Here is a 27,438-nt window from a genome sequence, read left to right on the forward strand (position 1 = left end):
TACAACTCTGTGCAACATCCAACAGTCATTATCTGTGCAATTCAATCATTTTTGTATATATGACGATACTTTTATGTTGTTCATTCTATTCTATATGAACTTATTATCTCTTATACAGTCGGCTCTTTATTGTTGTCATTTTTCTGTCCCTATCTGTGTGGTTGCAAACTGCAATCTCGCCATTGAGGGACAAATAAAAGTTTTCTAGTTTGATTCTTTAATTATAATTCTGAATAAATCTGATTTTATCGTTTAGATGTTTTATGCAAATCCTGTAACGAGAGAAAAATTATTTTCCTCTGCAGCCTGCAGGGCTAAAGTTATACTACTGTATATTTGGGTACAGATATTCATTCAGAGGTCTGAAGTGTCCTGGTGGCTCAGTTTGCAAAAGTTTAATTCTGCATTCAGAGAAGTGAGAAGATCTGAATATGGTCTGGAGCATTGGTTGTTTATCATTCCCTCTGTTTCCGCATTGATTCAGTTTAATATAATTAGCATGCTAATTCAAACAACATGAAAGATGGAAGCATCTAAATTTAAAAAGTGAACACAAACGAGATACGTCGACCTTTTAACAACCTTAAAAAACATAACTGTAGGACCAATTTAATGAAGGACTGTTTCCTGTCACACATTCTCTCTTTAAATAAATTCTACCATCGTATTCATTCATTGAAATAAATCTCATTTCATCTTGTAGATATTTTATGCAATTGACAGCCAAAGAGCACAGTGCATATCATAGGATAGTAGGAACTTGCAGGAGTAAAGTTCATACTTTCTTTAGCTGCTCCCTGCTCCTCTTGGGTGTTATTTACCAGTGCTGACGTTAACGCCTGTGGATGCACGTCCTGAATCCCGACCTGAGGACACAGCGTGACGGCATGATGTTAAAAGAAACAAGGGGTCAGGGTATAAACTCTGAGTATGCCCTGATGCAGTGCTACCTACTCTACTCTACACAGTCCAAGTACAAGTGTATCTGTGATTATGAGTGAAAAAGATTCAAATCAAGCACGTCCGTCTCTTAAACGAAATGGGATAAAAGTTGGCGCCGCTGTTAGGTTCCACGTGAGAGCCAAGGTCACAGTGGTCAGGGTGCGCAGCTGTTTCGTGAGCACGTTGGTGAAAGGAACACGTAATGCGATGCAGTGGGACAATTAATGAATCCTGAAGTCTTTCCTTTAGCCTCTTTAACAAGTCTAGGCTGCAGCGGAGGAGCCTCTGTTTACGCAGGATAGGGTTAATCCTTTTAGTCGTTGCTTTACCAGGAATCACTCGGTCCACACCTCCTCTCTCACAGACCGGATCAGCTCATCGCTCTCACACAGGACCTGCGTTCGATCAGACCCACAGACTCTCCTCCGCCTTGGATCTCGCTGGAGCACATACACTGCAAGCTACCTCCCTCTCTCAAGAGATCCGGATATCTGCGCTCACTCAGGGGGGTTGGGGGGGGTGCTTGACTGGGATACGGACGGAACCTGAATCACGATGGAGTGGCTGATGCATCCGCTGAAAAGTTTGGTGTCGGTGAAAGTCCGGGGATACGTGAGGGACTACTGCAAGAGGAACGGCCTGCTGACACTCTCAGTCATCGCTGTAGTCACCGGCTGTGTGATGGGATTCATACTCCGGTCATTTAACCTCTCCACACAGGTATTTAACGGATCGCTGGGTATTAGTGAAATGACCGACTTCAGATCCTACAGGTCATTAAGCTAATAAAGCTTTGGAATAAATGAAAAATAACATTCAGGATGAGGCGCTGGTTCAACTGGTTCTCCTGACTTGCCATGCACCGAGGCTGTAAGCTGCAGATCTCCTCAACTTCATGGAGTTAGTGGCTTGGTTTGCTCTCGACACTTGGTAAAAAAAAAAATAATACAACAAGGCTCTGCAGCAGCCTCAGAATTTTTTTTTTTGCAGGTTTAAAGAGCAAGCATGTCTTAGATCATTCAGTTGTGATTTGCCTTTTCCTCGCTTGTTTCTCCGGCACACAACAATTCATCTAGAGGTGTGCACATGTCTGCGTGAAGGCCACACGGCCCCTGGTGTTAAGTCAGTGTGATGTAAGATTCTCTAAATTGACCCGGCTTTCGCCTGAGACTGAATCAATGATTAGCACCCAGTGTCCTCTGCCGAGTAATCTCGTACACTGGCGGCCGTCCATGATGCGAACAACATCCTCATCTGCTAAGCAAAGAAAGAATCTGTAAACCGCCAACAAAAAAGAAAAGGGACACCTTCAGAGCTGCTGTGTGTTCACTAGTTACTGATAAGAAGTTTCCCACATACAATGCTCTCCAGTGAGCTTTTTATAAGAAGTATAAAAGAAAAAAAAAAGAAAAAAACAGTTCAAAAATCAAACTCAAAATTCAGTATGAGCTTTATTTAGATATTTATTTATGTTTCCCACTTCCACAGGCCAAGATCTACTTCTCGTTCCCTGGAGAGCTGCTCATGAGGATGTTAAAGATGCTGATTCTGCCGCTCATCACCTCCAGGTAATCATCAGATTCAGCTTCACTTCGTCATGTGTTGTCGTTATTTACACTCACTGCAGCCTCTGTGAGGATGCATGCGAGCAGAGGTCGGGGTCATTTCACCCCACATTAAGGATTAGTATCAGTGAGTAATTAAGCATACGTGTGCACGTTGATGTTGATGATAGGTTTGGAGGTGATTTAGGATAAGCGTTTCTCAGTATTTGCTTCCCTTTTGTGCCGTTCGCTGATCCTGCCGCGCACATTGTTCGAGACGAGGATTAAATGTGATTGGATTGGATACAGGTGACGCAGGAAGACACTGTTTAACAGGAAAGAGTCAAGTTTGGATCCCCTCCCAGTTCAGCGTGGACTCTGTGACGATAGCAGCCGTCGGCCGGCTGCAGAATTAGTGAATCGGTGCAAATAAGGCAGCAGAAAAGATGCCGGTGATGATTTGAATCTGGTCCGGAGACTTCTGTTGCTCATCATTCCCTAAAACCCGTCTCCACATTTACGCAGTTTAATATAATTAGCATGCTAATTTCACCTTCAACAACATAAGGATGGATGCATGTATGTCTAAAGAGTGAACACAAATGTCTTAACAGTCGACTTTTAAGCGTCTTTAAAGAATATAACTGTAACACCATTTTAACTTGAATGAATGTTTTGTTCATTTTAGAGCAATCAAGTAAGGCAGGTTCGATGAATCCTGGTTTGTGTTATATGAAAAATATTTCCGATCACAAGCCGCCACTATATTTCTTAGCAATATTCAGCAATAAACCAAAACCCTTCATTCAAATGTACCTAACAACCAAGCGCCAGGTGTGTTAGGAAAAATAAGTCAAGCCAGTATTTTAGAATTTTGTCTTTGATTCACAAAATGGAAAATGAAAAAGGTCACAGTACTAAAGAGAGCCACCTGTTTGCCCGTCCAGTCTCATGTCTGGCCTGTCAGCCATGGACACGAAGGCCAGCGGCCGTCTGGGGGTCCTGACCATCACCTACTATCTGTGGACGACCTTCATCGCTGTCATCGTCGGCATTGTGCTGGTGCTCATCATCCACCCGGGCACGGGCTCCGAGAAAGACGGTCACCATGCGAGCTCGGGGCCCGTCATGACCTCCGCTGACGCTCTGCTCGACCTCATCAGGTTCGACATTCACTAACACACACACACACACACACACACACACACACACACAGATGGTTGCCATGTTTTTTTTAACATTCACCCTAACTGAAGTGCAATTTATCAAAGGATGCTAAGCGAGGATGCTGCTCTTATCCTTCCTTTCATGCTAACAGCATGCAACATGCTAACAATTCACACATTATGACTGAATAATCCATCCAAACACAAACATTAATGTCTGGATTTTGCACATTTTATGGAAATTCTTGCAAATGTAGCAACAATTATCAACCGTATCATCTTCCTCTGGAGGGAAAACCAGGGAATCACCACAGTCTCTGAGATATATCTTTGTCAAGGAAACCCAAAAAATGTGCCACCAAATTGAATCAATCAGTAAAAAACGAGTATGCCTTCCCAATTAATGTAATAGCTATATTTCAATCTGAAACAAAGTGCCATCACACAGCTACAATCAGTAATAGCTGGGTATGAATTCTTCTTTCAGCTTGGTTAAAATGTTTTCCCTCTAATTTAACATATTTTAAGGGCAGCTTTAAGGATTAAGTCATCCTTTTTTTCAAATATCCAAAATAATGCGATGATGCAGAGATATACAATAGATCTTGGCTACTTTTGGAAATTATGCAGCAGTACTTTCCACATGTTCTCCTGTCACACTAATACAGGAAATCCACCTCCAGATTTTCTTGTTAGTGTTGTTTTCCCGGATGGGTTTTTCTTTTCCGTGTACTGCCCTTTAACACCTGGAGGAAACCAGCTCACACCAATCAAACCCAGCACACATCTAGTTCAGGCCTTGACGAATTCCCTGGGGACAGGAAGCTTCTTAATCTCAAAATCTCTGGGGCTCGTGATCCAAGGATTTAATTCTTGGATCTGACAGATTAGCCGACCCCAGCAAAAATAATAAATAGGCTAATGAGAAGTCATAAATCAGGAAAAATTCTTTGCAGATTAAGCTTCAAGAAGATGTTGTTAATACCAGTAACGTATAATTTATGTCATTTTTATGTAATTTATTTAAAAAAAAAAAAACAATAAAAAAACACATTGATTATGACAAAATCAAAAAATAAACTTCAAATCTGATATTTAACTCATTTGAGAATTTTATTAAAAAGGTAGACAGACTCTTGCGGGTTAGTTGCAGCGCCATTCCCACGCCACAGCTCGGCTAAGAATAGGGAAACACTTATTGTGATCTGTTAAGCCTACACTTTCTTGGAAGGTCACTGCGCAGCGCCGGACTCATTGACCACTGAACGTGCAGTCTGTTTGTGTGCGGACGTGTGCGTGTTCAGGCTTACCGCATGCCCATTCATCTCAGGGGATTCACTAATACATTCGACTTAAACCTGATTATTTGGAGAGCTCTGATACGGCATGCGTTTCAGTCCCTGCTTCCAGTGCCACTGACGTCCGCTGCCTAAATACTGTCCCAGTACATGATGCTGGCTGTACACGTCCAGCCTCCGACAATGCTAAGCTGATGGGAGATGCCAGCAAACCCTGTCTGGTCTGAAGATACAATCTTATATCCTGTAATGTTTATTTAGTTGTTAAACTTGCATTAAAAAGTGATTAAAAAATCATCACCCATGTAGGAACAAAGGCATTACTCAACCAGGGATTGCATTTTGTCTGATTTGGAAATGTTCTTTAACCATTCATCCAAGAAATGTACAAAGTACAAATGTAGAGACTTGGTTCAGGTCTCTCTTTGTTCCCCAACAGTCTGAATCACTGTAACTGCAACCGGCATTGAGTTTAAATGGACTGAAATTGCAGTATTTATTTCTACGGATGCAGATAAGTGTAGCTGGGTTCATTAATAGCTGGAAAATTTACATGATTTATGACAAATGACTAATTGAAATCCTGTAATTACCAGAAAAAAAACTGTATTGGAGGAGCAAAAGGCACAGTAGTTCATGCAGTTTCCTACAAAAACATGACTTCTTTCAGATAAGAGGAACGAAAATGTCTAAATTACACAGTCTGACGTTGGTGAGGTAATGCTTTTGCATATTTAAGCATAAGGGTTTCATGGTGGTGGTCAATAAGTTAATAGCCTGTAGTGACTCCCCTTGAAAGTCAAATATACAAGTATTGAAAATATTCTTTCCATGAAGTTCATTTAACAGCTATTCACACATTTTTCATCTAATTCAGAGTACATTTAATTCATGTCAATGTAGTAGCTGATCCATCATTATCCACTGATCTGTGCAAGGCCAAGCTTCATCTGAGAGGTTGTAAATTAAAACATTTATGTGAACACACGCGTACATGGTCTGATATCTTTGTCTGTTTATTGTCTATTGCAGGAACATGATCCCGTCAAATCTAATTGAAGCTACTTTTCAGCAGGTGAGGGAATGAACATGAGTTAAATTAAATCCTCCATATCAACGTATTAACACAATAGCTCTGTGGTTGGTTTCGTTCCAGTACCGGACAGATTTGGTGCCGATTGTTCAGACCTCCAACGTGAAAGAGTCTCAGGCCAACTACGTGTACGTCATGCCCGACTACCACAACCCCCGCCTGGGACACCCGGTTTTCTTGGAGATCACCCCCGCGCCCGACATCAAGTACAAAATCGTCCCAAGCTCGAGCAAGGGCATGAACGTTTTGGGGATTGTCATCTTCTCAGCCACCATGGGTAAGAAATGTCAAGAACGTTTTCTTTTACAAGCCAACCTCGGTAAAGAGCTTCATTAATAAAGTAAATGCTGGCTAATGTTTATAGGTCTGCTGTCAGCCATTGGTGCATTCATCAAAATGCCAAATCACTGCTTTATTCAACGTGACATTTTTTTTTTTAGTTCTTGATATTGCAAAAAGTCTCATTCACCCGAGCGTCATATCACTAAGTCAAACAAAACTTGAACTTGAAAATGACACTTGAACATGCATCCACATGATATTAACTACCTAAAATGGCATAAACCATCCTTGAAAAGAAAATTATTTTAGGAGAGGAGAGGGAGAAGTGGGAGATTATGACCTATACCGCAGCCAGTCACCAGGTGGAGCTCTTCTTGCTTTGTCTTCACTTTTGAAGAACATATTGATACAGTCTGTGGTATTCATCATTTACTTAAGTAAAAGTACAGGTATATTATCAGAAAATATACTTAATGTTTCAAAGGTAAATGCAGTCATTCTGCAGAAAAATTACCTGTGCTCTAACATGATCCAGTTAAATATTATCATAGACTGATTTTAATGCTACTACGTAATTGTAGTCAGAAAATAAATCTAAAGGAAAATGTCTATTTGTTATTCCTTTAATATTTGCTTTTTGAAGAATTATTACATATTATTGCAGAGCTAAAACGGAGGCACTGCAAAAAAACATCTGAGGGACAAGGGTCTCAAGCAAGCAACCACTAGGGTATTTATGTATTTATGTAATGAAAACGTTCGTTTGAGAAGTAAAATTGAAAATAGGTCTCAGATAAATGTGGCAGAATAAAAAAAAAGTCAATTATAACCTGCAGAAATGTAGTGGAAAAATAAGTATTAATTAGCTGAAAACTGAATCGACAAAATCGCCGGGTGCTTCTAAATGATTTATATTTACCATTGACGTGTAAAACCCTTTATCGAGAGGGAAGGGGGTGACACGACAGGTCCCGACAAACACTTACTTTGTGGTTAATTCTCAGGTCTCCTGCTGGGGAAGATGGGGGAACGTGGAGCGCCGCTGGTCAACGTGTGCCAGTGCATCAACGAGTGCGTCATGAAGATCATCAACGCTGCCATGTGGTAAGAACGCACACCATTGTGTCACACGGATGCGCCTAAAAAAAGACTAAAGGCTACACACGGTTCACAGTGCAGAGTCAGATTATATCTAAAAATAAAACTCTCAGGGAACAGTCGCATATGGAGCAAGGAGGAATCTTTATAAATAACATTTTTAGCGACATTCTAAAAATCATAAATTGATGGAGAGCATCTCACTTTGCCTAAAACGACGTTGACACCCATGAAAACCCTGCGGCATGCTCAACAGTGTGACTTCTAAATCCAAATCCATGAGCATTAACCTGCTGCCGTAACAGTCTTCATTCTCGTGGAGGCAGACGGCAGGGATCCATTCGGCCCCAGTCAAGAGCATTAGCGGGGTCAGCCGCTGATGTGATAAGGTCTGGCACACAGCCAGCGTCCTTATTAGTCTTGAAGCTGCAGGATAGGGTTGACGTCAGCACAGTCCACTTCTCCCACAAGAAACTGGGAAATATGACTGTTGTTACGACTTAATATGTAAATAAATTCCCACAAAAAAACAGCTTAAGTTGCTAGATTCAAAGATTCATTTAATATTTGTGACATGTCAACACCGGCTAATGTGCAATGAAGAGCAATGACTCGAATAAGATTAAAAATGAGAAAAAAAATAAATAAAAAGGATAAAAATACCTAAGTAAAGAGTGAAAAAAAGACACCACTAATTCATATTTTATAATTAATTAATAATATATAGGTAGATAAATATTTTACTTATCCTGTGGGAAAGTTGGTGTCAGGTAACGTCATTACTCAGACTGAGGACAGAAGAATTACAGTCAGTAAAAGGGTTAAAAAAAAAAAAAAAAAAAAGTAGAGAGGCATTTAGAAGGAAACAAGACAGATATTCCAAATTAGGAATGGGTGGAGACCAAAATAGGAGCTAAATTGCAGATAATTGGACTCAGATTCATCAGGTGGCCAGAAACAGGGTCTAAATGAAGTTAATAAAATTGTGTTGTCATTTTCTCCATAGTTTGTCCTTTTGAAGTGAAGACAGATGCCCTTGTTAGTCTTAATGCTATCACTTAAAAAAAAAATCAAAATAACAACAACTACGTGAACGAGAGAAAACCAATTTCACTCATATTCTCTCCTCTCCTCTCTGCAGGTACTTTCCCTTCGGCATCGTGTTCCTGGTGGCGGGGAAGATCCTGGACATGCATGACCCGGCCCACCTCGGAGAGAAACTGGGCATGTACTTCATCACAGTCCTGTCTGGTCTATTCGTGCACGGCCTCATCCTGCTGCCCCTCTTCTATTTCTTCTTCACTCGCAAAAACCCCTTCACTTACATCAGGGGACTGCTGCAGGCGCTCGTCATTGCACTGGCCACCTCATCCAGGTAGGACGAGACAGATTTAGTTTGTTGCTGGTTTAAATCTCATCCAGGTAGGTGTAGCCCTGTCTGCTTGGGACATCCCACCATATGCCTTGTCCTTGTTCTCTGCAGCTCAGCCACGCTGCCCATCACCATGAAGTGTCTCCTGGAGAACTGCGGCGTGGACCGGCAGATTGCTCGCTTCGTGCTGCCAGTGGGAGCCACCATTAACATGGACGGGACAGCCCTGTACGAGGCGGTGGCGGCCATCTTTATTGCTCAGGTCAATGAGTATGACTTGGACTTTGGCCAGCTGGTCACTATCAGGTGAGCGGAAACGAGGACGTTCATCACTGTTCCCTGAAAAGTCCGTCATGGTGTGTTTCGAACCTCTAACATCCTCTTGGTTCGTTCCTCATTAGTATCACGGCGACAGCCGCCAGCATCGGGGCAGCTGGGATCCCCCAAGCAGGTTTGGTCACCATGGTGATTGTCTTGACCTCTGTGGGGCTACCGCCTGCTGACATCTCCCTGATTGTGGCCATCGATTGGGTTCTGTGAGTCCCACTAAAAGTTATTATATTTGAACTTGTGTTACAGGCACCATTGGAGTGATACATGAATAACATTTTGTTTTCTGTGTTTTACTTTTTTATTTTCAGTGATCGGTTCCGGACGATGATCAACGTGCTAGGTGATGCCTTAGCTGCTGGGATTATGGGTCATTTGTGTAAGAAGGACTTTGAGAAAGCAAGCACTACTTCCACCGCCCCCGCTACTCCAACGCCCAGCAGCAGACGCGGCTCTCAGCGGGTAAGGAGGGCAGTTCCATGAATCGTAAACCCATTTTGTAAATGTGATGTGTTTTGATACAGAATGAAGAATCAATTGTGTGTCTAAAACTTGTAAGTATGTAGTCATCAGACCACACATTTTGAAGCATTTTGGTTCTGACCACCCAAACATAAGGTAACTACACCAATGAGCCACAACATTAAAACCACTGACAGGAGAAGTAAATAACATGAATCGTCTTGTGACAAGAAAACACGTCTGCTTGGACCTGGACCTGGTATTCATGTGGATGTTTCTTAGACATGTATCACCAACCTAGATCGGACCAGACACCCCCACCCCATAGTAATGATGCTCCTTGATGGCAGCAGCCATGCCCAGCAGGATGCATTTAGGACCAACTCAAAAAACATTGTTGACCTGGCCTCCAAATTCACTAGATCCCAAACTGATCAAGTGTCTGTGGGATGAACTGGAACAAGAAAGACTTACAGGGCCTCCTCCCTTCAAGCCATAGGACTCAAACGACCCCCACTAACTACATTTTATTGTCAGACACCATGGGACACCCTCAGAAGGCCCATGTCCATTCACTGATGAGTCCTAATTGTTTTGGAGACCTATACAATATTATGAAGGTGGTCATAATGTAATGCCTAATCGCTGTATATGACCAACACCCAATAAGTAACTCATGGGGAATAGTACCAACATAGGAAAAAGTGAGCAGCAGGGAACCAAGAAAGCAACTTCTGTCAATGGGAGACCATTTCCCTTGTTATTTCCATTATATTTTAAAAAAATTTAAGGGCATTTTCTTTCAGCCTTTATTCAGTTTTAATTCTGTTTTGCTCATGTGATTCTCGATAAACCTTCCCCAGGACTATATTTAACTGTTGTTGTTGTTGTTGTTGTCTTCCCCACAGAGAGACACAGTAATCTCCTTTGGCAATCAGAGCGTGGCGATGTCCGACGCTCCTCTCATCGCGCACCGCTGCGATTATGTGTTTGAGGTGGACGGCGACACCGTGCTGGAGAAACCCGTGGCCTGCTACAATCTCTGCCAAGTCTGAGACACTAAAACCACATGCACAGCGTCAGATACTGCCTTCTATCTACAGCACACGGACTCTTGAAATCGGTTAAAATCCTGTTTGCTCTCAGTCTCGAATGAGACCAGAGATCGAGTACATTGTGATTTGAGGGTTAAATGTATTTTTGCCTGTGCCATGCTGAAAACCGGGACCTTCATCACTTATATCTTCCTGAGTTTTGAGTGGATGACAAGGGACGTGAAGAAATGTGTTTCATGTGCGACCTAAACCAGATTCACTGTTGTCTGAAGGCATGATGGGCATTAATGTTTATTGGTCCGTGCTGGTGACAGTTAGACACTCACCTGATGAAGTTTGTGAGCAGGTTTGGCTTCAGTATAGGTTTTAAGTTGCCTTAACGTGACCTCAGTTTGGACCTGAAAGACTTGAAAGTCAAGGACAAAAGACCAGGAGCTTTATGTGTGTTAGATGCTATTTATTGATAGAAATTGATATATTGACACAATCGTAGCGCACAGTAGGGGGATAATTTTTGCTTTTATACCTGCGCTTTTAATTATAAAGTTTATGTTTTTTTATAATAAAAAAAACTGCAACACTAGTCCTGTGAGTGATTTTATTTTAGCTATTCTACAGAATATTTTAGAAACCTTGTGTTTCTTAAAAATGCTCCACATTTTGACTAATTAGCCTACCAACTTTTAAAAAATAGAAAGATTTGTCGATACATTTAAAGTGATGATTTTACTTAACTTCTAACACTTCTCACACAACCCTGTGATCCAGCTATGTCTCAGCTTACTTGCGTCTGATCCAAAATGTTGCCATTGAACCCACAACAAAAACTACATTCAGTGGCCAACTGGCACATTTAAACCATAGTTTTGAAGTAGCTATGGTTCAAGAGGCAAAAATCTCACTGTTATACCGACCAAGCATAATATTACACATTATAGCAGTGGTGATTTGGGCCATGCATTCCACAAATATCACAATCAATACCCACACCAACAACACAAAAAAAAAAAAAAAACACCAATGAGAGAGGGGACCACAGCACCTGACAACAAACAGGGGACGACAAGATTGCAGCTGAATAATATCAGCACACAAACAATGCCAGTCTGACGATGTCCATTATCATATCAATGGCGCCACTAAATGGCAGTGTTCAAGATCTCACAGTATCAAAATACTAAAATGCAAAACTAACATGACATCAATTCACCAATACACAGCAATCAATATATAAAGTCAGCACACACAACATACCACAGCCAAACAGCCGTTTCAGCACCATGACAGGTGGACAGCTCCACACACGTATCACCAAGTATACATTGCACAACTTCCATTATAATTCTAATGAATAATATGTAAACTACATTATCAATTCCATTTAGATTAAAAATAAATTAGACTCACCATTTGCTCCGATGCATCCCACAAATACTTCATCAGTTTGGGGTCTTGTGAATTCCGAGACCAGGTCAACACCTTTTGCTGTTCTTTGTGTTTTCTCAGTTGTTCCTAAACCGTTTTGTGTATGTCAGGCTGGATCAAGGAGTGCCATTGGCATGGGCCTTGGGTGCCTCGCCTTGTCTAGATGGGTGGTACATGTCTAAGTAAAATCCAACCGAATGGCTGGTCCAAATGTTTCCCAGCATGACACAGAACTGTCACAAGTTGGTCAATGATTATTTACTTCTCCTGTCAGTGGTCATAATGTTATGCCTGATGGATGTTTATGAGTGATTTAGGAACAGAAAAGCACTGCATACAATACACTGCCTAGCCAAAAAAAAGTCACACACTCTAATATTTCATTGGACCACTTTGATTACAGCATTCACTGTAGCATTGTTTCAATAAGAAGCTTCTGCCAAACCATGTGTGAAAATGTCGTCTCCCTGACGGGAGGTTAAATAACTTGTTGTGAGCTGAAAGATAATCGCCCAAGCAGTAAATATGCAATAGCAGACTAGAACTTATGTACTTAGTTAAATCCAGGGGCAACTTTTTTTTTTTTTTGCCAGGCAGTGTATTTCAGAAATGTTCTTCTGAATGAGTTGCGACAAAATAAATAAATAAATGCTTGCAAACACATGACACCAAACAGATAGATCAGTGGTTCTCCAGGACATTTGGTGCAACCTAAACTCTCGCCTCACCTTCAAAATATCCTTCAAGTATTGATTCATCGGGAAATGTTGGTTCAGGCCATACATCAGGGAGCTTTAAGCTGTTGAAGACGTATAAAAGGTTAGATTTTGTTGAGGACGGAACAAAATAAATTGATGCAAATTTACTTTCAAGTAGGCGAGAAACAGTCAGCTTCCCAACATCTTACTGGTCTTGGAAGATAATGAGTGATCAGGTAAGGACTAATAATAACAATAATCTGTTTATCTATCCATAAATGCTGCTCCAGAATCTGTTTTTGTCGTCATTATACTCCATCAGTTCAAGTCTATCTCTACTGGCCGATGAGTAAATTGAAAAAGAGTCATATTACCGTAACACTCCAGCAGTGAAATCCCTTAAAAATACACAATAAGCTTCTGAAGACACATTGAACTTTTTGAACTTCTGAAAAGCCACCATGTTTTTATTGAAATGATCCAACGTTAGAAGACATTTAATGGACTTCAGCTTAGTGTTCAGAACCAAGAAAACAATTCAATAACCATTAAAAACACTCCAATAAGAATCAAGTATGAGCGCATACACTGTCAAATAAATAATACCTGTGCCTCCTCTGATGTACAAATACACCGTTCCCACTTATAAATTAAGGCGGAATGCAGTTTCTTCCGACTGCCCTTAAAACACTTGCATCTTTTCATGCAACTTCAACTGGACTGCTGAGGAAAAAAAAACAACAACAAAGCAGTAACATATGTCAGTAGAAAAAAAAGCAATATACATATATATACACACACACACATGTGTATACATATATATAAAAAGATGACATTTTCTACTGCCTGCTTTGAGCAGGTTGTGAAATATTGCACAAGGTTAAGGATTGTGACACAAAAATATAAAACACGGAAACTGAAATGCACTTTTAAGACCAAAATCTGTAGTAACGGGAAGCATGTAACGAAGCGGGGGGCGTAAACGATGAATGAAAATAAAAAAAGAAGTCATTCCTGTCCACCCCCCCTCCCCAAAAAAAACAAAAAAACTCCTGTTCTCACCTCTGTTCAACTATATATATATATTATCAATTACAGTACCAATGCTCCACCTTAGACAACAAAGCAGGATCTCAGTCATCACAATATAGATAAATGAGTTGTGATATGTTGCCAGAGATGTTTTCTACCGAAGTGTGTGTGTGTGTGTCCTCAAAGATCAGAGTAGTGGGAGTAGTGGGTCTAAAAGCTTAAATTTGTAAGTGTATAGTCATTGGTCATACGTGAAAATATAAAACATTGACGCGCAATAAATGTGGCTTAAAGAGAACTATATGGGCGGAAAAAAGCTGCTGACAGTTGACACGTACGTCGCCCTAGGAGCACACCGGAACGAGATGTCACAGCTAATACTTGATTTTGTTGCTCTCTGGTGGCTTTAAGTGTTTTCAGCCGTCTCAGAAATAAAACGTTTTATAGAAATGTCTCCTTGATGCTCAACTCCCCTCCCATCTCAGCCTACGTTGGTCCATTTTTAGTCTTTCAAAAGCCTCCGACGGAGACACGTTTTTGCCTTTTATCGGCACTGCAGCAGATTTCCTACTCGTAGAAATCAAATTAAAATAGTAACAGAACAAAACTCAAATTAAAATGTAAAATTTAAGAAAAGGAAAAGAAACAAACCAAACAAAACGTTCAGCAAAACGAAATTAAATTTAATGGTTTATGTTCAAAAGTGAAACAACCAAAACAAAAGAAACAAAAAAAGGAAAGCAAATAAACTGAAATCAATATCAAAGGCCATTAACTTCTCTCCAAACTTGAGATAATCACTTCTTAAAACAAGTTTGTAAATTATACTGAAAAGAAAAGGAATTTTCTACGCCTCTACAAGAAACAAATAAAATAAAAATGAAATCAAAAAGAAAGAAAACAACTGGCAAACTGCCAAAGTCACCATGCTCTCAGTCAGCATTAGATATAACTTCAGTACCTCTTCAAAAACCAAAAAAAAAAAAAAAAAAGGTGTAAATTTACCTAGTTAAAATGTTCTCCGAAAGAAAAGAAAAAAATAACTGGGTTTATCGGATGAAATCTCTCCCTGCCTTTGGTCCATCTTAAATCCTTACTCACTGACCAGGGTATATATATTTTTAACAGGACTCACCTGAAATACAAGTTAATAATAATAAAAAAAAAAAAAAAAAAAAAAAAAAAAGACACTTTACACAGGGATAACGATAAAAAAAAGAAAAAGAACAACAAAAAGAAATCCCTCCGGAGCTCGTAGCGTTTGTTAAACATTGTCGGAGGCTGAGCAGAAGTCACAAATTAACATTGAAAAGACTGATATTTATAGCAACCTAAAACAGATTGGTTAAAAGTGCTTTGCTCTTAGATTGACTCGAGTGGTATTGAAAGGATCTGCGTCCGCCGGATGATAATTTAAGGCATCTATTTCTACTCATGACGAGGACCTGGGACAGAGAATAGGCTTTGCCAAAATGAAGCGACCACATTGTTCTTCCCACTCTTTACACAATAAATTATCCACTAAAATGTCGACGCTGGGAGAACAACTTGTAGGGCTACTCTTGTGCTCTGTATTCTCAGTGCACTGCTAAGAACCATTTGTTTTCCTCTGACTAGTCCCCACAGTTAAACATGCAACACATACAGACTGTAAATTTTTTTTTAGCTTTTGTGATCGTTTTCAAAATCTTGCGGAGAAAGTTGGGATTTTGACTTCTCCATCGACTCCAAAAAATGTTTTTAAACCGAGTTTCTTCAAGCCCCACACAAGAGTATAACAATGAGGGGGGGAAACTAATACTCTTTTAGACAAAGGTGCAGAAGCGTGAACCTCGCGTTTAATTCTGAATATGCTAAAATTCAAAATTGGTGTGCCAGAACTTTTTTTTTTTTTTTAAACTTTCTGCAACAAAACCCTGGCAACAGTTACTTCCCGCTCTCTTCTACACCCGATTGTCCCGCTTTCTCTCTACTTGTGGCCCTTGCTGGTCTTAAAGGACACTTGCAGTATCTTGTCTCCCAGCCGGTAGCCGTTGAGGCTGGCGATCGCCATGGCCGCCTCCTCGTAGTTCGTCATGGTAACGAACCCGAAGCCCTTGCACTTGTTGGTGTTGAAGTCTCGGATCACCTTGACGTTGGTGACGGCGCCGAAGGGGCCGAACATCTGCCACAGGATGCTCTCGTCGGCGTCCTGGCCCAGGTTGTAGACGAAGATGCACCAGCCGGAGGTGGAGCTCCCGGGGACGCTGACGCTTCCCATGCTGCTCATGTGATCGACGCCCATGGGAGAAAACCTGAAAGAGACGGCGGTTAGTGCACTTGCACCTTCAGTTTGTTTATATGTCCCTAAAATGTCTGAAAACAGAAGAAGTCCAACAAAGTTTTCGCTCACCTAAACCGTTGAGCCTGGTGGTGCAGGGGTCCTCCGAAGCGCCGCGACTGGTTGTGATAGAGCTGCGAGATGAGCTGCGTGTTCTTCACTTGGTTCGGGTTGGCGGCGAACTTAACCGTGATCGGCTCAGCGGCTCCCGGCGGCTTCTGGCCGTTCAGGTTTTTCACCGCCTCCTCTGCCTCGGCGCGCTTGTCGTAGCGGATGAAAGCCACCCCGCGGGACACACCTAAGGACGAGAGAGAAGACGGTGACCGCCTGCTCTGTATCGGATCAGCGTAACCACCGAGGAACACGGGTGTGCTCTGTTGGCTCATGTATGTGCGAATTCTTTTTTCTTTGTTTTTGTTTTTTTTTTTGTAAAAAAAGCAAGGAAGCCATTCACCTGTCGTACCTGTACCCTGATCAACAAGTACACGGGAATTAATAATGTGACCATAACGTGAAAACATGTCCTCAACATCCTTCTGGGTCATGGACTTGGGCAGGCCGCTGATATACAGGTTGGCATCCTTTATTGTGTCCGAGCTGGGCCGTGCATATGAAACCTAGGAACAGGAAGCAACAGTCGCCTGGTTAAAACTCTTCTGACGCATTTAAACACAACAACACAAACATTTTTGGGTGTTTCGTTTAGGTAGTTACATCAGATGTTTTGTAAATTACAAAAACCTCACATGAAAGATTTGGTCTATTTATTTTACAATAAACTGAACGTATCGGGTAAGCCGACAGCTGCCTAATTGGTTTTGTAGACATTAGACGTTTGGGTCTGAGCATAAATGAGCGATTAAGTCAGAAGCACAAAAAAACATTACAAACAGAAAAATAAAACAAAATCGGTCAAAAGAAAAATACTTTGGAGGAATTAAATACATGAAAAGTTGACTGAATCTGCCAGAATGCGTCAAATAAAATAAGTAAAATTAAACTCAACAGACATGTCAGTAAGTGAAAAGCAGTATCACTTCCTCGGGGCTGACTTGTACTAGCTAGTTAGCGGACAGCACAGGAGCCACAGGAGAGTTATATGACATGACATCTTTGCTTTGAGAATTGTAGAACACCTTATTGCACGTTACCTTGATAGTTTTGGACTGTAGCCTTAGTCCATTCAGAGTACTGATAGCTCTGTCTGCATCACTAGGGTTAAGATAGTTAACAAATCCGTACCCTAAACTGTGGCCTAGAGAAAAAAAAAGGAAAACAATAAAACAAAACAAAAAAACGTTGTGTCGTTCAAAAAAATCTGCAAACAAATAAATATTAAAAACAAAAACAAATCTTAACATTGCATGCTAGACTAGGCAAACAAACTTTTGACAGTTCATCTGGTTGGAATAAATAAATAAATAAATAAAACAAGTCTATAGTGGTCAAAAAACTATTGTCTGACTCGAGCACGGAGTCAATTTGGGATCTTTAAATAATAAAACATTATAGAATCATTGAGGAGAGGAGCCAGAGGCCACGATTTAAAAGCCGAGAAGCTCGTTCAAGTCATGAAGCTTGCCACACCCTGTGGTATTTTAAATAACAGGGCCTTTAGTGTCAATTTAAACCAAGATCTTGTGTTAAAGTTTCCATCTGGTGACATTTTTTTTTTTTTTGATCTCTTTGTCGTTCAACATACCTGCGACTTTGTCTCGTACCAGCTTGGCAGACTCCACCTCCCCGATGCTGCTGAAAAGGCTCCGCAGCTCGTCCTGCGTCATGCTCTGGGGCAGGTAGTTCACTATCAGGTTGGTCTTGGCGTCCTTCCCCTCGTCCCCTCCCATGTGGTCTTCGTAACCGTTCGACATGTCAAACACCTCCTGCAGGTCGGCCAGGTGGGCCCACAAACGCAAAGCAAGGTAAGCATGGGAGGCCCGAGCTCAAGAAACAAAACAAAAGATCGTCTGGTATTTTAAACGCTTGGGGGAGCTTCTCATAATGAGACGAGTAAAACTAGACATTGTCTTGGTAATAAATGTGAAGTACTGAGCTGTAAGAAAGCACGACTGTAAAAAAAGAAAAAAAAGGGAGGGGATAATAAATTCAAATAGATTACTTTTAAAAAAAAAAAAAGGATATAACATATGCACCATCACCGACTTCTTACAATTATTATTATTTTATTTTTTGTAATTGTCCAGCCTTTGCTGACCTCAACTCATGGATCAGAAAGTGGAGCATGCAGTCCAAAAAAGTCAGTATTTAATAAAATATATTCATTTGAAACAAAAATTTAGCAAGTTTTCACTGCATGAGTGGAATCTGTCTGACGTTAAACATTCAAGCATTTATATAAAGGACATAGAATTAACAGACAGGCAAAGAAAACGATGGTTAAATTTGGATCCTACGCATCATCGTTGAACGAAGAATGTAATATTCCTTCCACTCATATGACAACTTTGTTTCAAAGACTCTTTGAAAGCATCAATTTACATTTTGTCTTCAGAAATGTAATTAAAACCACGACATTAACATTAAAAGACACTTTCCGTTCATAGTTTAGCCTCTCTGGGTTCACAATTCACGCAATTTGTTTTCAACGCAACAGATAAACAGGAAGTTAAGCTGGACAGCCAGATAATAGTAACTAATTATATTATGTAAGCATGTGACCGGATTCAAACTGAAAACCGAACCCATTGTGGTGATTTACACAAAGTCAATGGGAAATTTAAAAAATGCGGGTAAGTAGCTCTGTCACGTGTCAGTCTGCTGTGTGGTTTTGACTAGTGAGACGACTACAGGATCTAAGATTATTATCTATTTATCTTTTAAACGGCGTTAAGTGCCCATAATGAGGACAACAAGTCTGACGTGAAAAAATAAAAAGCTGCTGGCACTATGTGTTCATCACAGTGAGCCCTGTTGCTGAGATCAGGCCTGAAGTGGGAACCAGTCCAGCAGTCAACCCGACAGAGATCTATTCATGCCTGAGAGGGATTGTGATTGTGTATTCTGGTGGGTGAGACGCAATGTCTGCCAGGATGAATGAGATTTGTGTATTACGCCGGCAAAGTGAGTGAACATGTCTTTTTAATGTCACCTCTCACCTGTTTTAAATGAACAGTTATGGCAGATAGCAACTCTTTATCCGATTGACTATACAACGTAAAATTGTGAACCACTCCGAGATTTTGCTAAATGAGACTCTCAAATGCTGCGGTTATAGTTATAACAGCAGCTGGGATTTTATACTCACTTTCATGTACTTATTGTGTCCTCGACGAACTGCCATGAAGACACTTCACTGCTCCTGAGGCTGAGCGGGGACAGGACAAACAAAATCAAGGGGCGTTACAATGGTTGCAGAAGCACACTTGGGATCTAAAGACAAACACTGAGAAAATATACAACGGACAACAACAAATAAATACAAACACATGTAAATGGTTGACGTGATTTTCAATTCAAGAGTCAAACAGAAAAGTTCAACCAAATCAAGTGCTGTATAACTCAGACACAGCTGAAGGATGTTGCAGTGTGAATATTGTCTAAAATGACAACAACTGGAGGGTATAAGCACCCGTTTTGTGCAGCTTTACATGCCAGCATCTCGTTGTGCTTGTTGCGATTGGTGGAGCGTTATTTTGTGACTGCATATCATGAATAACCAGTTCACACCTCCAGTGATGCTAAAGCAGGACACAGCTCCTAAATATTTCATGCATAATTAAAGTTTGATGATGGGAGGGGGAGGTGAGGAAACAAAACATTAACTCATGACGAAACGAAGAGTTGCATCTTCGCAGCCACGTAATTGACAATGCAGTCGTCACACATTACTAAATAACACCAAACACGAACCAGTGTAGTAATCTGTGCAAGGTAACCACAATCATATACATCAGTATTAGATCACAGGACAGAGTGTGTTGTGTTGTTCGCCCCCTACATTTTATTTGGCTTTTCTTCTTCTGCAAAGTGGAAAGAGGACATGCATGTGGAGTTGTTGTATTAATTGACTGGAATTTGGGCGTGCAGCGTTTGAATGAATAACTGCAAGGCAATGGAGAAAGCAGAGCAGATGTCTTCAGCCTGACCCGTTTTCTCTTGTAGCTATCAAAATACTATTACTAAGACAAATTAATCTTTAATTTATGCAAATGTTTTGCACATTCACCTTTTCTTGATGGAGAATTCACGAGTCCATCTCCCATACAGAAACGTGCAGAGGCCTGACTAGCATTACTATAACCTATTAGCATTAGCAAGCTAGCAAGAGGAATGTTCGACTTCTTTCCAATAAAACTGCAAATATTACGTCCAACCAAGCGCGGCAAAAATATAATTTGGTGCTAGCAGTGCAGACTCCAGTGCACACAAATTAACTTACTGATTCGCACAATGTAAAGACGCCGAGGAGCTGGTCGGCTAGCTTTGTAAAGAAAAGCACCGCCTCCGTATTTTGGAGAGCGTTGGATCAATGCGTCTCAGTCCCCACGACGAAAACCCAACGGCCCAGGATGCTAATGTTAGCTGCAAGCGTTGCCTTACAAAAGGCCCGGGATGCTAACTTTAGCAGCTAACAGGCCCGGGATGCTAACTTAGCCTCCGCCTCCTCGGGCCTCCAAGGCGGCATGGCAGCCATTCGTATTTGACAAAACCCGTCACGCCAACATATCGCACACAGGGGCAGATTCCCCGGGAACCATTTTTTTCTCTTTCATATTCTCACCAGCTTTCTGTGGGTCGTTGCTGTTTCAGCTCTCCTCCTATTTTTTATATTCCTCCTTCACGACTTCCCTCCAAGTCGGCCTCAACGTAGAAGAAGAAACCGAGAAAGGAGATACGTGACGGAAGCGGCCACGCCCACCGACGTCCAGATCAGACACGCCTCTGCAGGAAACAACGTGGTCCACTCGTTTGGTTTCACCATTTATCCACGGTCAATGAATACACACAGCTAAAATAGAGACAATTCAATTCAGGTTAATTTATCATGTAAAGGGTTTAACGGTGCGATGAAATGTGAACGACAGAGCTGGGGAGCTCAGTCGTAAGTAGCACAAAAAGCAAGAGCACAACTGCTTAATTACTCAAATTTACTGTATGAAAATGAGAAAATATACACCACAATTCACAAAAGGTGACAAGTGGTAAGCAAAAGTGGCAAGTTAGTGGCAGTCATATTGCATATTTACGCTAGGATGTATGTTCAGATTTCACACATTAGGAGTCTGATGGTAGAATCAGTGTGAAGAAAAATGTGATTCTTCCAAGAGTTTTTATTAGAAAAGACTTTATTGACGAATATGTTTGTACATACAAGGAATTTGACCTGGTGTTTCTTGCATAAAAATATGTGTTTGCATGTTGCTGTGTGAATACAATGAAGACTACAATGAGTGTACTGAAGATAACACTAATTAGCAGGAATAAACAACAGGCACCAAGTGCAGTTGTTGTTTCCTTTACTCAGTGGCAAAAAAAAAGCTTGCAAATACCTTCCGGGAAATAAAGAAGTGCATGTTAATCCATGCATGTAGCTCATATACAATATGATACCAGTTTTGATTGCTTTGTGGTAATCCAATTGTTTCACCTTTATCAAATGTGCAGACTTAGTCTGCAGCAAATGGTCAGTACTCAAACATACTACCGAAGTGAAAAGCTGGTCGATTTTGTATTTATCATTTCACATCACCATTTTTTTTTTGTGTTTAATTGTTTAATTATTTAGTTGAAATGCAAATTATAGTGTAATTCTTGCAGAGGAGCTTTGAATGCATTCAGTACAGTGCATGCGACACAAGATGAGTAGTAAATTCACTGTGAATATCACAGTGTAAGAAACCGAGAAAAGGTGCATAAACAGTAGCACATTGCGAGGAAATTGTTTAGAATCAATTTCATGTAATGTCTGTCAGAAATTCATTTTATTGCACGTGCCAGTTTACACATTGCACATAAACTGTAAAGGAATGCTCTTTAACAAAAAATACCCCAGCACACAATAACACCAGCCATACCACACTTGCTAGTTTAACAGAACTCTAATAGAAGTGCTTTTAACAACTCAGCCGCACAAGACTCCAACGTTAATTCCAATACAGCTGCATTACACAAATATCTCTTATTAGTTTTACGTTACATGTGCGGTAGTGTCCTTTACAACCCCTCTGTCAATCAACACAAGTGAAGTCTGCACAATACAACATAATATTAAGTCTCAGCCGTATCTGTGCAAATGTTAGTGCACTCCCATCTGTCACGGTGTTTCATTTATTCAGTAGTCGATACTCCACAAATGGTAGTTCTCTCATCAGCTGTCCCACTGTCACAAACAACACAACCTGTACGTAAAGAGAAAGACAGATCCTGACTCTGGTTTACTGCCCAATGAGCAAATATAATATACACAACAGCGGACAGTTAATCAACTCACAGATCCAATGTACAACAGTATGAGAAATGTCAACATTTTGTTGGATTTGATTTGGTACAAAAAATATCCAAACTAGTTACTTATAAACATTTGACACATTATTAGGAGAAAACCAGAAGCCAAATTTAACTATTGCTCACTCTTCCTACAAGTGACCCTCAATTCAATGGAAATTCACACAAAACTGCACTAATCAATTGTTTATATGTTATTTATTTAACCAACGTATGCGTAATGAGAAAGGAGATGCTACTAATTCTGTGTTTTGTGCTAACTGACAGATCAAACTCCTTTGATAATGTTGTTCCTCTCTATTACCCTCATTAGTTGTGTCAGTCAGACGCAGATAGCGACTACCTGGTGAAAATAATGGGGCGTTTGTGGGACATTTAGCGGCTAACAGTTTGTTTCCACAGAGAGATCCGTGTGAGCAGGAAGTCCATTTACCCCATTTACCCCTGTTTGCATTTAAACAATCTGCAGAGTCGTTTGGACAAAAATCAAATAAATAAATGTAATTTTGACAAATTTAATCAAGTCTTTCGTACCTCCACTAGAAAAACCACAGGGGTGCCAAAGATGAGCAAACTCAGGACAAACTGTATGGCCTTCCTCAGCTTCACCTGGCAGCCCTGGCAGAGGAATACAGTGAAGGATTAAACCAGAGACAGGTCCAATCATACATTAATGCTACAGTATTTTCAAGCATATACGTGAATATGTGAGAATGCACATCTCCACCTGTGTGTAAAGCTGCCACGGCTGCTCCACAGTGCCATTGCAAGATGTGAAAGTTGTGTTGCAGCAGCTTTGAGGGAAGGCGAGCCGACCTGTTCTGATAAACCAGGAGGTTTCCAGCCAGTCAGTGTAGCCATGGACGCCGCAACATTGCAGCTATCAGGGAATGAAACACAAAATATTAATTATTGGTCAACAGATCTGGGTAGTATGCTTGAGGTTTTTTTTTTTTGTTTTTTTTTTGCAAAGAGTATGGGGTGATCTGCAGCAAATAAGAATAAAGCTGGAAAATGAGGGCTGTGGATGTAAATGGATGTAAGTTCTATGAGTTCTCTGTTTGTGGTGGTCAGGAAAAATGAAATAAAATAGAACCTAGAATAAGAAACTTGGCATTCAGAAGGATTACAGTTACAGAATCGTACGTGAGGACAAACATGACTGTTGCTTTTGCTTTTCCTTGTTGGGAAGGCATATAGGTGCATATGGGTTTCTGTATTTACTCTAACTGCCAGAGGAGGGAGACAAAACTCTACACTGTGCCTTTAAAGTTTTGCAACTTTTTGCAACGCTTCATGGTTTTATGTATTTTGCAGAACACCTCCTCTTGAGTCGCATCCACAGCCCGAGACATTGAGTCCTGACTGCTGCCGGTGTAATTCTGAAAAATCCCACTGATGGTACCCATCTCTGAGTCCACCTAAACAAAATCAGAAGACATAAGCGTCGTGCATGAGTATGCAGTTTGTCATGACCAGCCGTACAATGCTTGTGCCTTTTCGTGGAGCTTGCATACCTTTGTTGAGTGATAATAAGCCAACGCCGAAGCCGTACTTTCGACGCAAAAGACCACGACCAGCATGTAAACAAACTGAAAAATAGAAATGCTTTATTAAAGGCAGTCCAAACACTTACACTGATCGTGTCACGTTCATGCGCACGCTGCCTCACCACTCCCTGCAGACAGGATGAATCCTTGTGACTCAGCCAGGATCCGAGGAATCCGGTGAACAATAGTAACCCAGCACTGATGAAGGCGAGTGTGGCAGGAAGACTGATGTCGGCCTGAGATACTAAATGGCTGTTCTGTCTGAACGTCATCAGCATGTAGATTCCACTCAGGGCCACCCCAAACCCTAGCACCTAAAACATGAGAAAAGACACATTATTCGCTTTTTTTTTTTTTTTTTTTCCAAAAGACTACATACACACTTTTGTATTTGTACATGAAAAGCCAAGAGATGATTAGCTTAGCATAGAGACTGAGAGCAGTGGGAGAGAGCTGGTCTGGCTCTGTTTCAAAATAATAAATACACCAGCCAGCAGCTATACAATTTTTATGGCGTTCTGTTTGTTTTAGGCCAGCTGTTCCTCGACACCTACAGAAACAGGGCCTAGGCTTTCAATTGCATTGTGTCGCCAAGAAATGGTGCTTTCTCACAAAACACATCCACACAATGTGTTACAGCCAAGAGTACGGCACTGTACAAGTTTAGGCTAGAGTCATTTCCTGAACTTAAATAATGTTTTCCACCCCATGAGTTTTCAGTTGCAACATATATGACTGCGTAACCACTCCAGAATTACCCCTCATATAATCTGCAGCATTCCTGTCATGTAGGAGACAGTATGAGCTGAACAACCACCGTGCACCATAAATCTTGTTGCAAAACAATATATTGCTATCGGTCCAATCAGCACAGAGTATATAATTGTAGCCACACGACATTCTCCTGAGTTACACTGAGAGCAGCACTTGCTTTTGCAGGAATATCGACCATTAGAACTCAACCACTAATTGTCTACTGCTTATGAGGCACTGCATTAAATTACCAGCTACGTGTGTTTTGTAACTTAGTGCTCCATGTCTGAAGTGGACTTTTTTAAAACAGAATCTGAAGTTTTGACAATGGTGACAGTCTCTTGAAGTAAATCACAGAGGTGCATGTCTGCTAATTAATACAAGACTTCCAAAAAAAAGAAAAGAAAAGAAACCCCAAAAAGACATTTTTTTTGTCAAGAATATTTGACGGAAATAGCTACATTAAAATCTAAATCTTTACAATTAGCCAGGAGAGGAGTTGTTTATGTATTCTGCACAGTGTATGTGTACGTGTCTGTGTGTGCATCCCGATTTAGTGTTGACCTGAAAAAATAAAAGTCACCACAGAAACACAAAACAGTGTCATATGCGAAACCAAAAACAGTTCACACAATGAAATAAAGTGCAGTGAGAGGAAATAGAGAGAAATGTTTAAAAAGGGAAAGATGTTTGTTCTGTTCTCCACTTCCTTGTTCCTGACACTCACATGACTCTCACATGTTCTCTCTTGTGTCATATGACACATTAATTTTAAAGACAAGAACAGGTGCTTTCTTTTTGTATATGTATTATTATCTTAAAGAGACATCAATATCAAGAGAATAGAAGTCTATTAATAATTGTGATTGTGAAACGGTAGTATTTGCTGCCAGAGCAGTCCTACACAGAGGAATGATAGAAAATAACGATAATAATAATAATAATAATAATAATAATAATAATAATAATAATAATAATAATAATAATGATAATAAGAAGAAGAATTTTAATTTGATCAAGTTTTAGCCTACCGACAGAAGCTGACACATGAAATGAAGCACTGCTCTTCTCCTCTGATGAGACATTCTCACAGGTTAAATCTACAACCGGGGCGAGCGCGCAGTGGTCCACGCAAGCTGCAGGTGCGTAAAGTCGGCACAGTTATAACAGAGTCACGCAGCCTTCATGTGGAGCAACTCGGTCTGATTAACAAGGCAGAGCTGGTAGCGTGTAAGTCCAAGGGGTACTGCAAACTGTTTGCTTCCGCGATTGCTACTGACGAACTTCCCGAAGAACGCGGAAACATGTTTGATTTAATGGGTCCTTTTTTTCCCTTTGTTTCTGTGGGTCCCTGTCAGGCATGTTTGACTGGAAGTCGCGCATTATTACATTACATAATGTGCACGATGTACTGATTCTGCTTCTGAAAAATATATATTTATGACAAGTTAATGATGATGTAATTCTTATGTGACCCTCACTTCATCGTGCGAATTAAACAATAAAACACAGGCATAATAAATAAATAAATAAATAAATGAATAAATAAAAAAATAAAAAAATAAAAAAGGTTTCAAAGCTAATGCTGTAAATTGGCCTCAAAGTGGAGACAGTCTTTCTAGCCTTATACTGTTGCAAACTTGTATCTGCAACAATGAAATAAAAAACTGTAAAGTTAATGAAATATCCTCAGATATGTAAAGGTATTTATGTTTCATCACACACAGTGGATTAGAAATGTTAAAGAGCAATCATATACATATCAAACATATATTTGAAACAGGTTCATATCACTACAGTTGTTTAAATCTCAACAAATATCCAAGATGATTTGATGAAGTGTAGCTGTGTGTCAGGATTTGTTTTAATATGTGCTTTTTGATACTAAGCATTACTGTAAGATTCAGTGGTCTGTGTCTGAGTCTCTTCCTCTTCAGCAGCTGCAGTTGGTTCCTGCTGTAACAGCTCAGAGTCTCTGCAGTCTGACTGAGGGAGGTTTTTGTACGACCACAAATCACTGTGTGAACACATAAGTGCTGCCTCTTTTATGAAGGCTCCGACAATAATAAACTGCTGCATCTCCAGCCTGAACTCCACTAATGGTCAAAGCAGCATTCGCTCCATCACTTGTATCAGAAAATCTAGAAGAAAACTCACTTGTTGGATTTTTACCCAGACTAATGACCAATTTTGAATCTTGCCTGGATTTCTGCTGATACCAGTGTAACTCACTATCTCCACCGGGGTAAATATGATATTTTGGGTTGACATTACAGGTCAGAGTGACTGCTCATCCAAGAGAAGATGTGACTGAAGGAGACTGAGTCACAGTCACATGACAACAACATCCTGCAAAAGAAAAGGACATAAAAAATCGAATTCAAAACCGTGTATATTGGTTGCATGTGAAAATGGTAAAATTTTATTTCCAATCTGGTCCTGACCTGTTGCAGCTCCACATCATGCAGAGTCAAAACTACTGTGAATGAGTTAAAACACACAAACGTTATAAATTTATTTTTTTTACTATAAATAAAACCAATATATAATGTG

At 40.5% G+C, this 27,438-nt stretch overlaps 3 protein-coding genes and 2 gene segments (V, D, J or C); 2 read left to right on the forward strand and 3 right to left on the reverse strand.

Moving 5' to 3' along the window:
• Positions 1 to 27,438, reverse strand: part of LOC125024126 — a 79,427-nt gene that overhangs the window by 10,902 nt on the left and 41,087 nt on the right.
• LOC125024129 overlaps positions 1 to 27,438 on the forward strand; it is a 50,595-nt gene that overhangs the window by 1,509 nt on the left and 21,648 nt on the right.
• On the forward strand, positions 1,346 to 11,225 carry slc1a8b (solute carrier family 1 member 8b). The gene is made up of 11 exons (XM_047611810.1): positions 1,346 to 1,662; positions 2,431 to 2,510; positions 3,434 to 3,649; positions 5,983 to 6,025; positions 6,107 to 6,320; positions 7,330 to 7,429; positions 8,565 to 8,798; positions 8,907 to 9,101; positions 9,197 to 9,331; positions 9,437 to 9,587; positions 10,496 to 11,225. The coding sequence occupies exons 1-11, from the start codon at positions 1,498 to 1,500 to the stop codon at positions 10,640 to 10,642; spliced, it is 1,680 nt and encodes a 559-aa protein (XP_047467766.1). The 5' UTR covers positions 1,346 to 1,497; the 3' UTR covers positions 10,643 to 11,225.
• On the reverse strand, positions 13,197 to 20,974 carry elavl1a (ELAV like RNA binding protein 1a). 6 transcript variants are annotated; one of them, XM_047611816.1, is made up of 7 exons: positions 20,859 to 20,971; positions 19,383 to 19,442; positions 17,820 to 18,021; positions 17,269 to 17,372; positions 16,581 to 16,734; positions 16,190 to 16,415; positions 13,197 to 16,091 (listed from the first exon to the last, which is right to left on the reverse strand). In XM_047611816.1, the coding sequence occupies exons 2-7, from the start codon at positions 19,416 to 19,418 to the stop codon at positions 15,767 to 15,769; spliced, it is 1,047 nt and encodes a 348-aa protein (XP_047467772.1). In that variant the 5' UTR covers positions 19,419 to 19,442; positions 20,859 to 20,971; the 3' UTR covers positions 13,197 to 15,766. The 6 variants fall into 6 exon arrangements, with proteins under 6 accessions (XP_047467772.1, XP_047467773.1, XP_047467771.1 ...); XM_047611817.1 differs by having other exon boundaries at positions 17,820 to 18,000; positions 20,859 to 20,970; XM_047611815.1 differs by having other exon boundaries at positions 16,572 to 16,734; positions 20,859 to 20,968.
• On the reverse strand, positions 20,941 to 26,182 carry tspan37 (tetraspanin 37). 3 transcript variants are annotated; one of them, XM_047611820.1, is made up of 7 exons: positions 25,917 to 26,131; positions 24,255 to 24,446; positions 24,100 to 24,174; positions 23,905 to 24,003; positions 23,310 to 23,462; positions 23,117 to 23,200; positions 20,941 to 21,086 (listed from the first exon to the last, which is right to left on the reverse strand). In XM_047611820.1, the coding sequence occupies exons 1-7, from the start codon at positions 25,968 to 25,970 to the stop codon at positions 21,060 to 21,062; spliced, it is 684 nt and encodes a 227-aa protein (XP_047467776.1). In that variant the 5' UTR covers positions 25,971 to 26,131; the 3' UTR covers positions 20,941 to 21,059. The 3 variants fall into 3 exon arrangements, with proteins under 3 accessions (XP_047467776.1, XP_047467775.1, XP_047467778.1); XM_047611819.1 differs by lacking the exon at positions 20,941 to 21,086 and adding an exon at positions 22,041 to 22,476 and having other exon boundaries at positions 25,917 to 26,177; XM_047611822.1 differs by lacking the exons at positions 20,941 to 21,086; positions 23,905 to 24,003; positions 24,100 to 24,174 and adding an exon at positions 22,041 to 22,476 and having other exon boundaries at positions 24,219 to 24,446; positions 25,917 to 26,182.

The sequence above is a fragment of the Mugil cephalus genome, chromosome 17 (assembly GCF_022458985.1).
Source record: "Mugil cephalus isolate CIBA_MC_2020 chromosome 17, CIBA_Mcephalus_1.1, whole genome shotgun sequence".
Lineage (NCBI taxonomy): Eukaryota > Metazoa > Chordata > Actinopteri > Mugiliformes > Mugilidae > Mugil > Mugil cephalus.

What these genes read in the sequence shown, in the direction of transcription:
- slc1a8b (XM_047611810.1), top strand. Translation starts at nt 1,498, where the DNA reads ATGGAGTGGCTGATGCATCCGCTGAAAAGTTTGGTGTCGGTGAAAGTC. An exon ending in GCTCTGCTCGACCTCATCAG is followed by an intron (nt 3,650 to 5,982) that starts GTTCGACATTCA and finishes TGTCTATTGCAG; the next exon opens with GAACATGATCCCGTCAAATC. An exon ending in GCACTGGCCACCTCATCCAG is followed by an intron (nt 8,799 to 8,906) that starts GTAGGACGAGAC and finishes TGTTCTCTGCAG; the next exon opens with CTCAGCCACGCTGCCCATCA.
- elavl1a (XM_047611812.1), bottom strand. Translation starts at nt 19,418, where the DNA reads ATGGCAGTTCGTCGAGGACACAATAAGTACATGAAA. An exon ending in GGTACGAGACAAAGTCGCAG is followed by an intron (nt 17,373 to 17,819) that starts GTATGTTGAACG and finishes TTTTTTCTCTAG; the next exon opens with GCCACAGTTTAGGGTACGGA. An exon ending in TACAGTCCAAAACTATCAAG is followed by an intron (nt 16,735 to 17,268) that starts GTAACGTGCAAT and finishes TCCTGTTCCTAG; the next exon opens with GTTTCATATGCACGGCCCAG.
- tspan37 (XM_047611819.1), bottom strand. Translation starts at nt 25,970, where the DNA reads ATGTCTCATCAGAGGAGAAGAGCAGTGCTTCATTTCATGTGTCAGCTT. An exon ending in CTTATTATCACTCAACAAAG is followed by an intron (nt 24,004 to 24,099) that starts GTATGCAAGCTC and finishes GATTTTGTTTAG; the next exon opens with GTGGACTCAGAGATGGGTAC. An exon ending in CTGTGGTTTTTCTAGTGGAG is followed by an intron (nt 22,477 to 23,116) that starts GTACGAAAGACT and finishes CTTTACGTACAG; the next exon opens with GTTGTGTTGTTTGTGACAGT.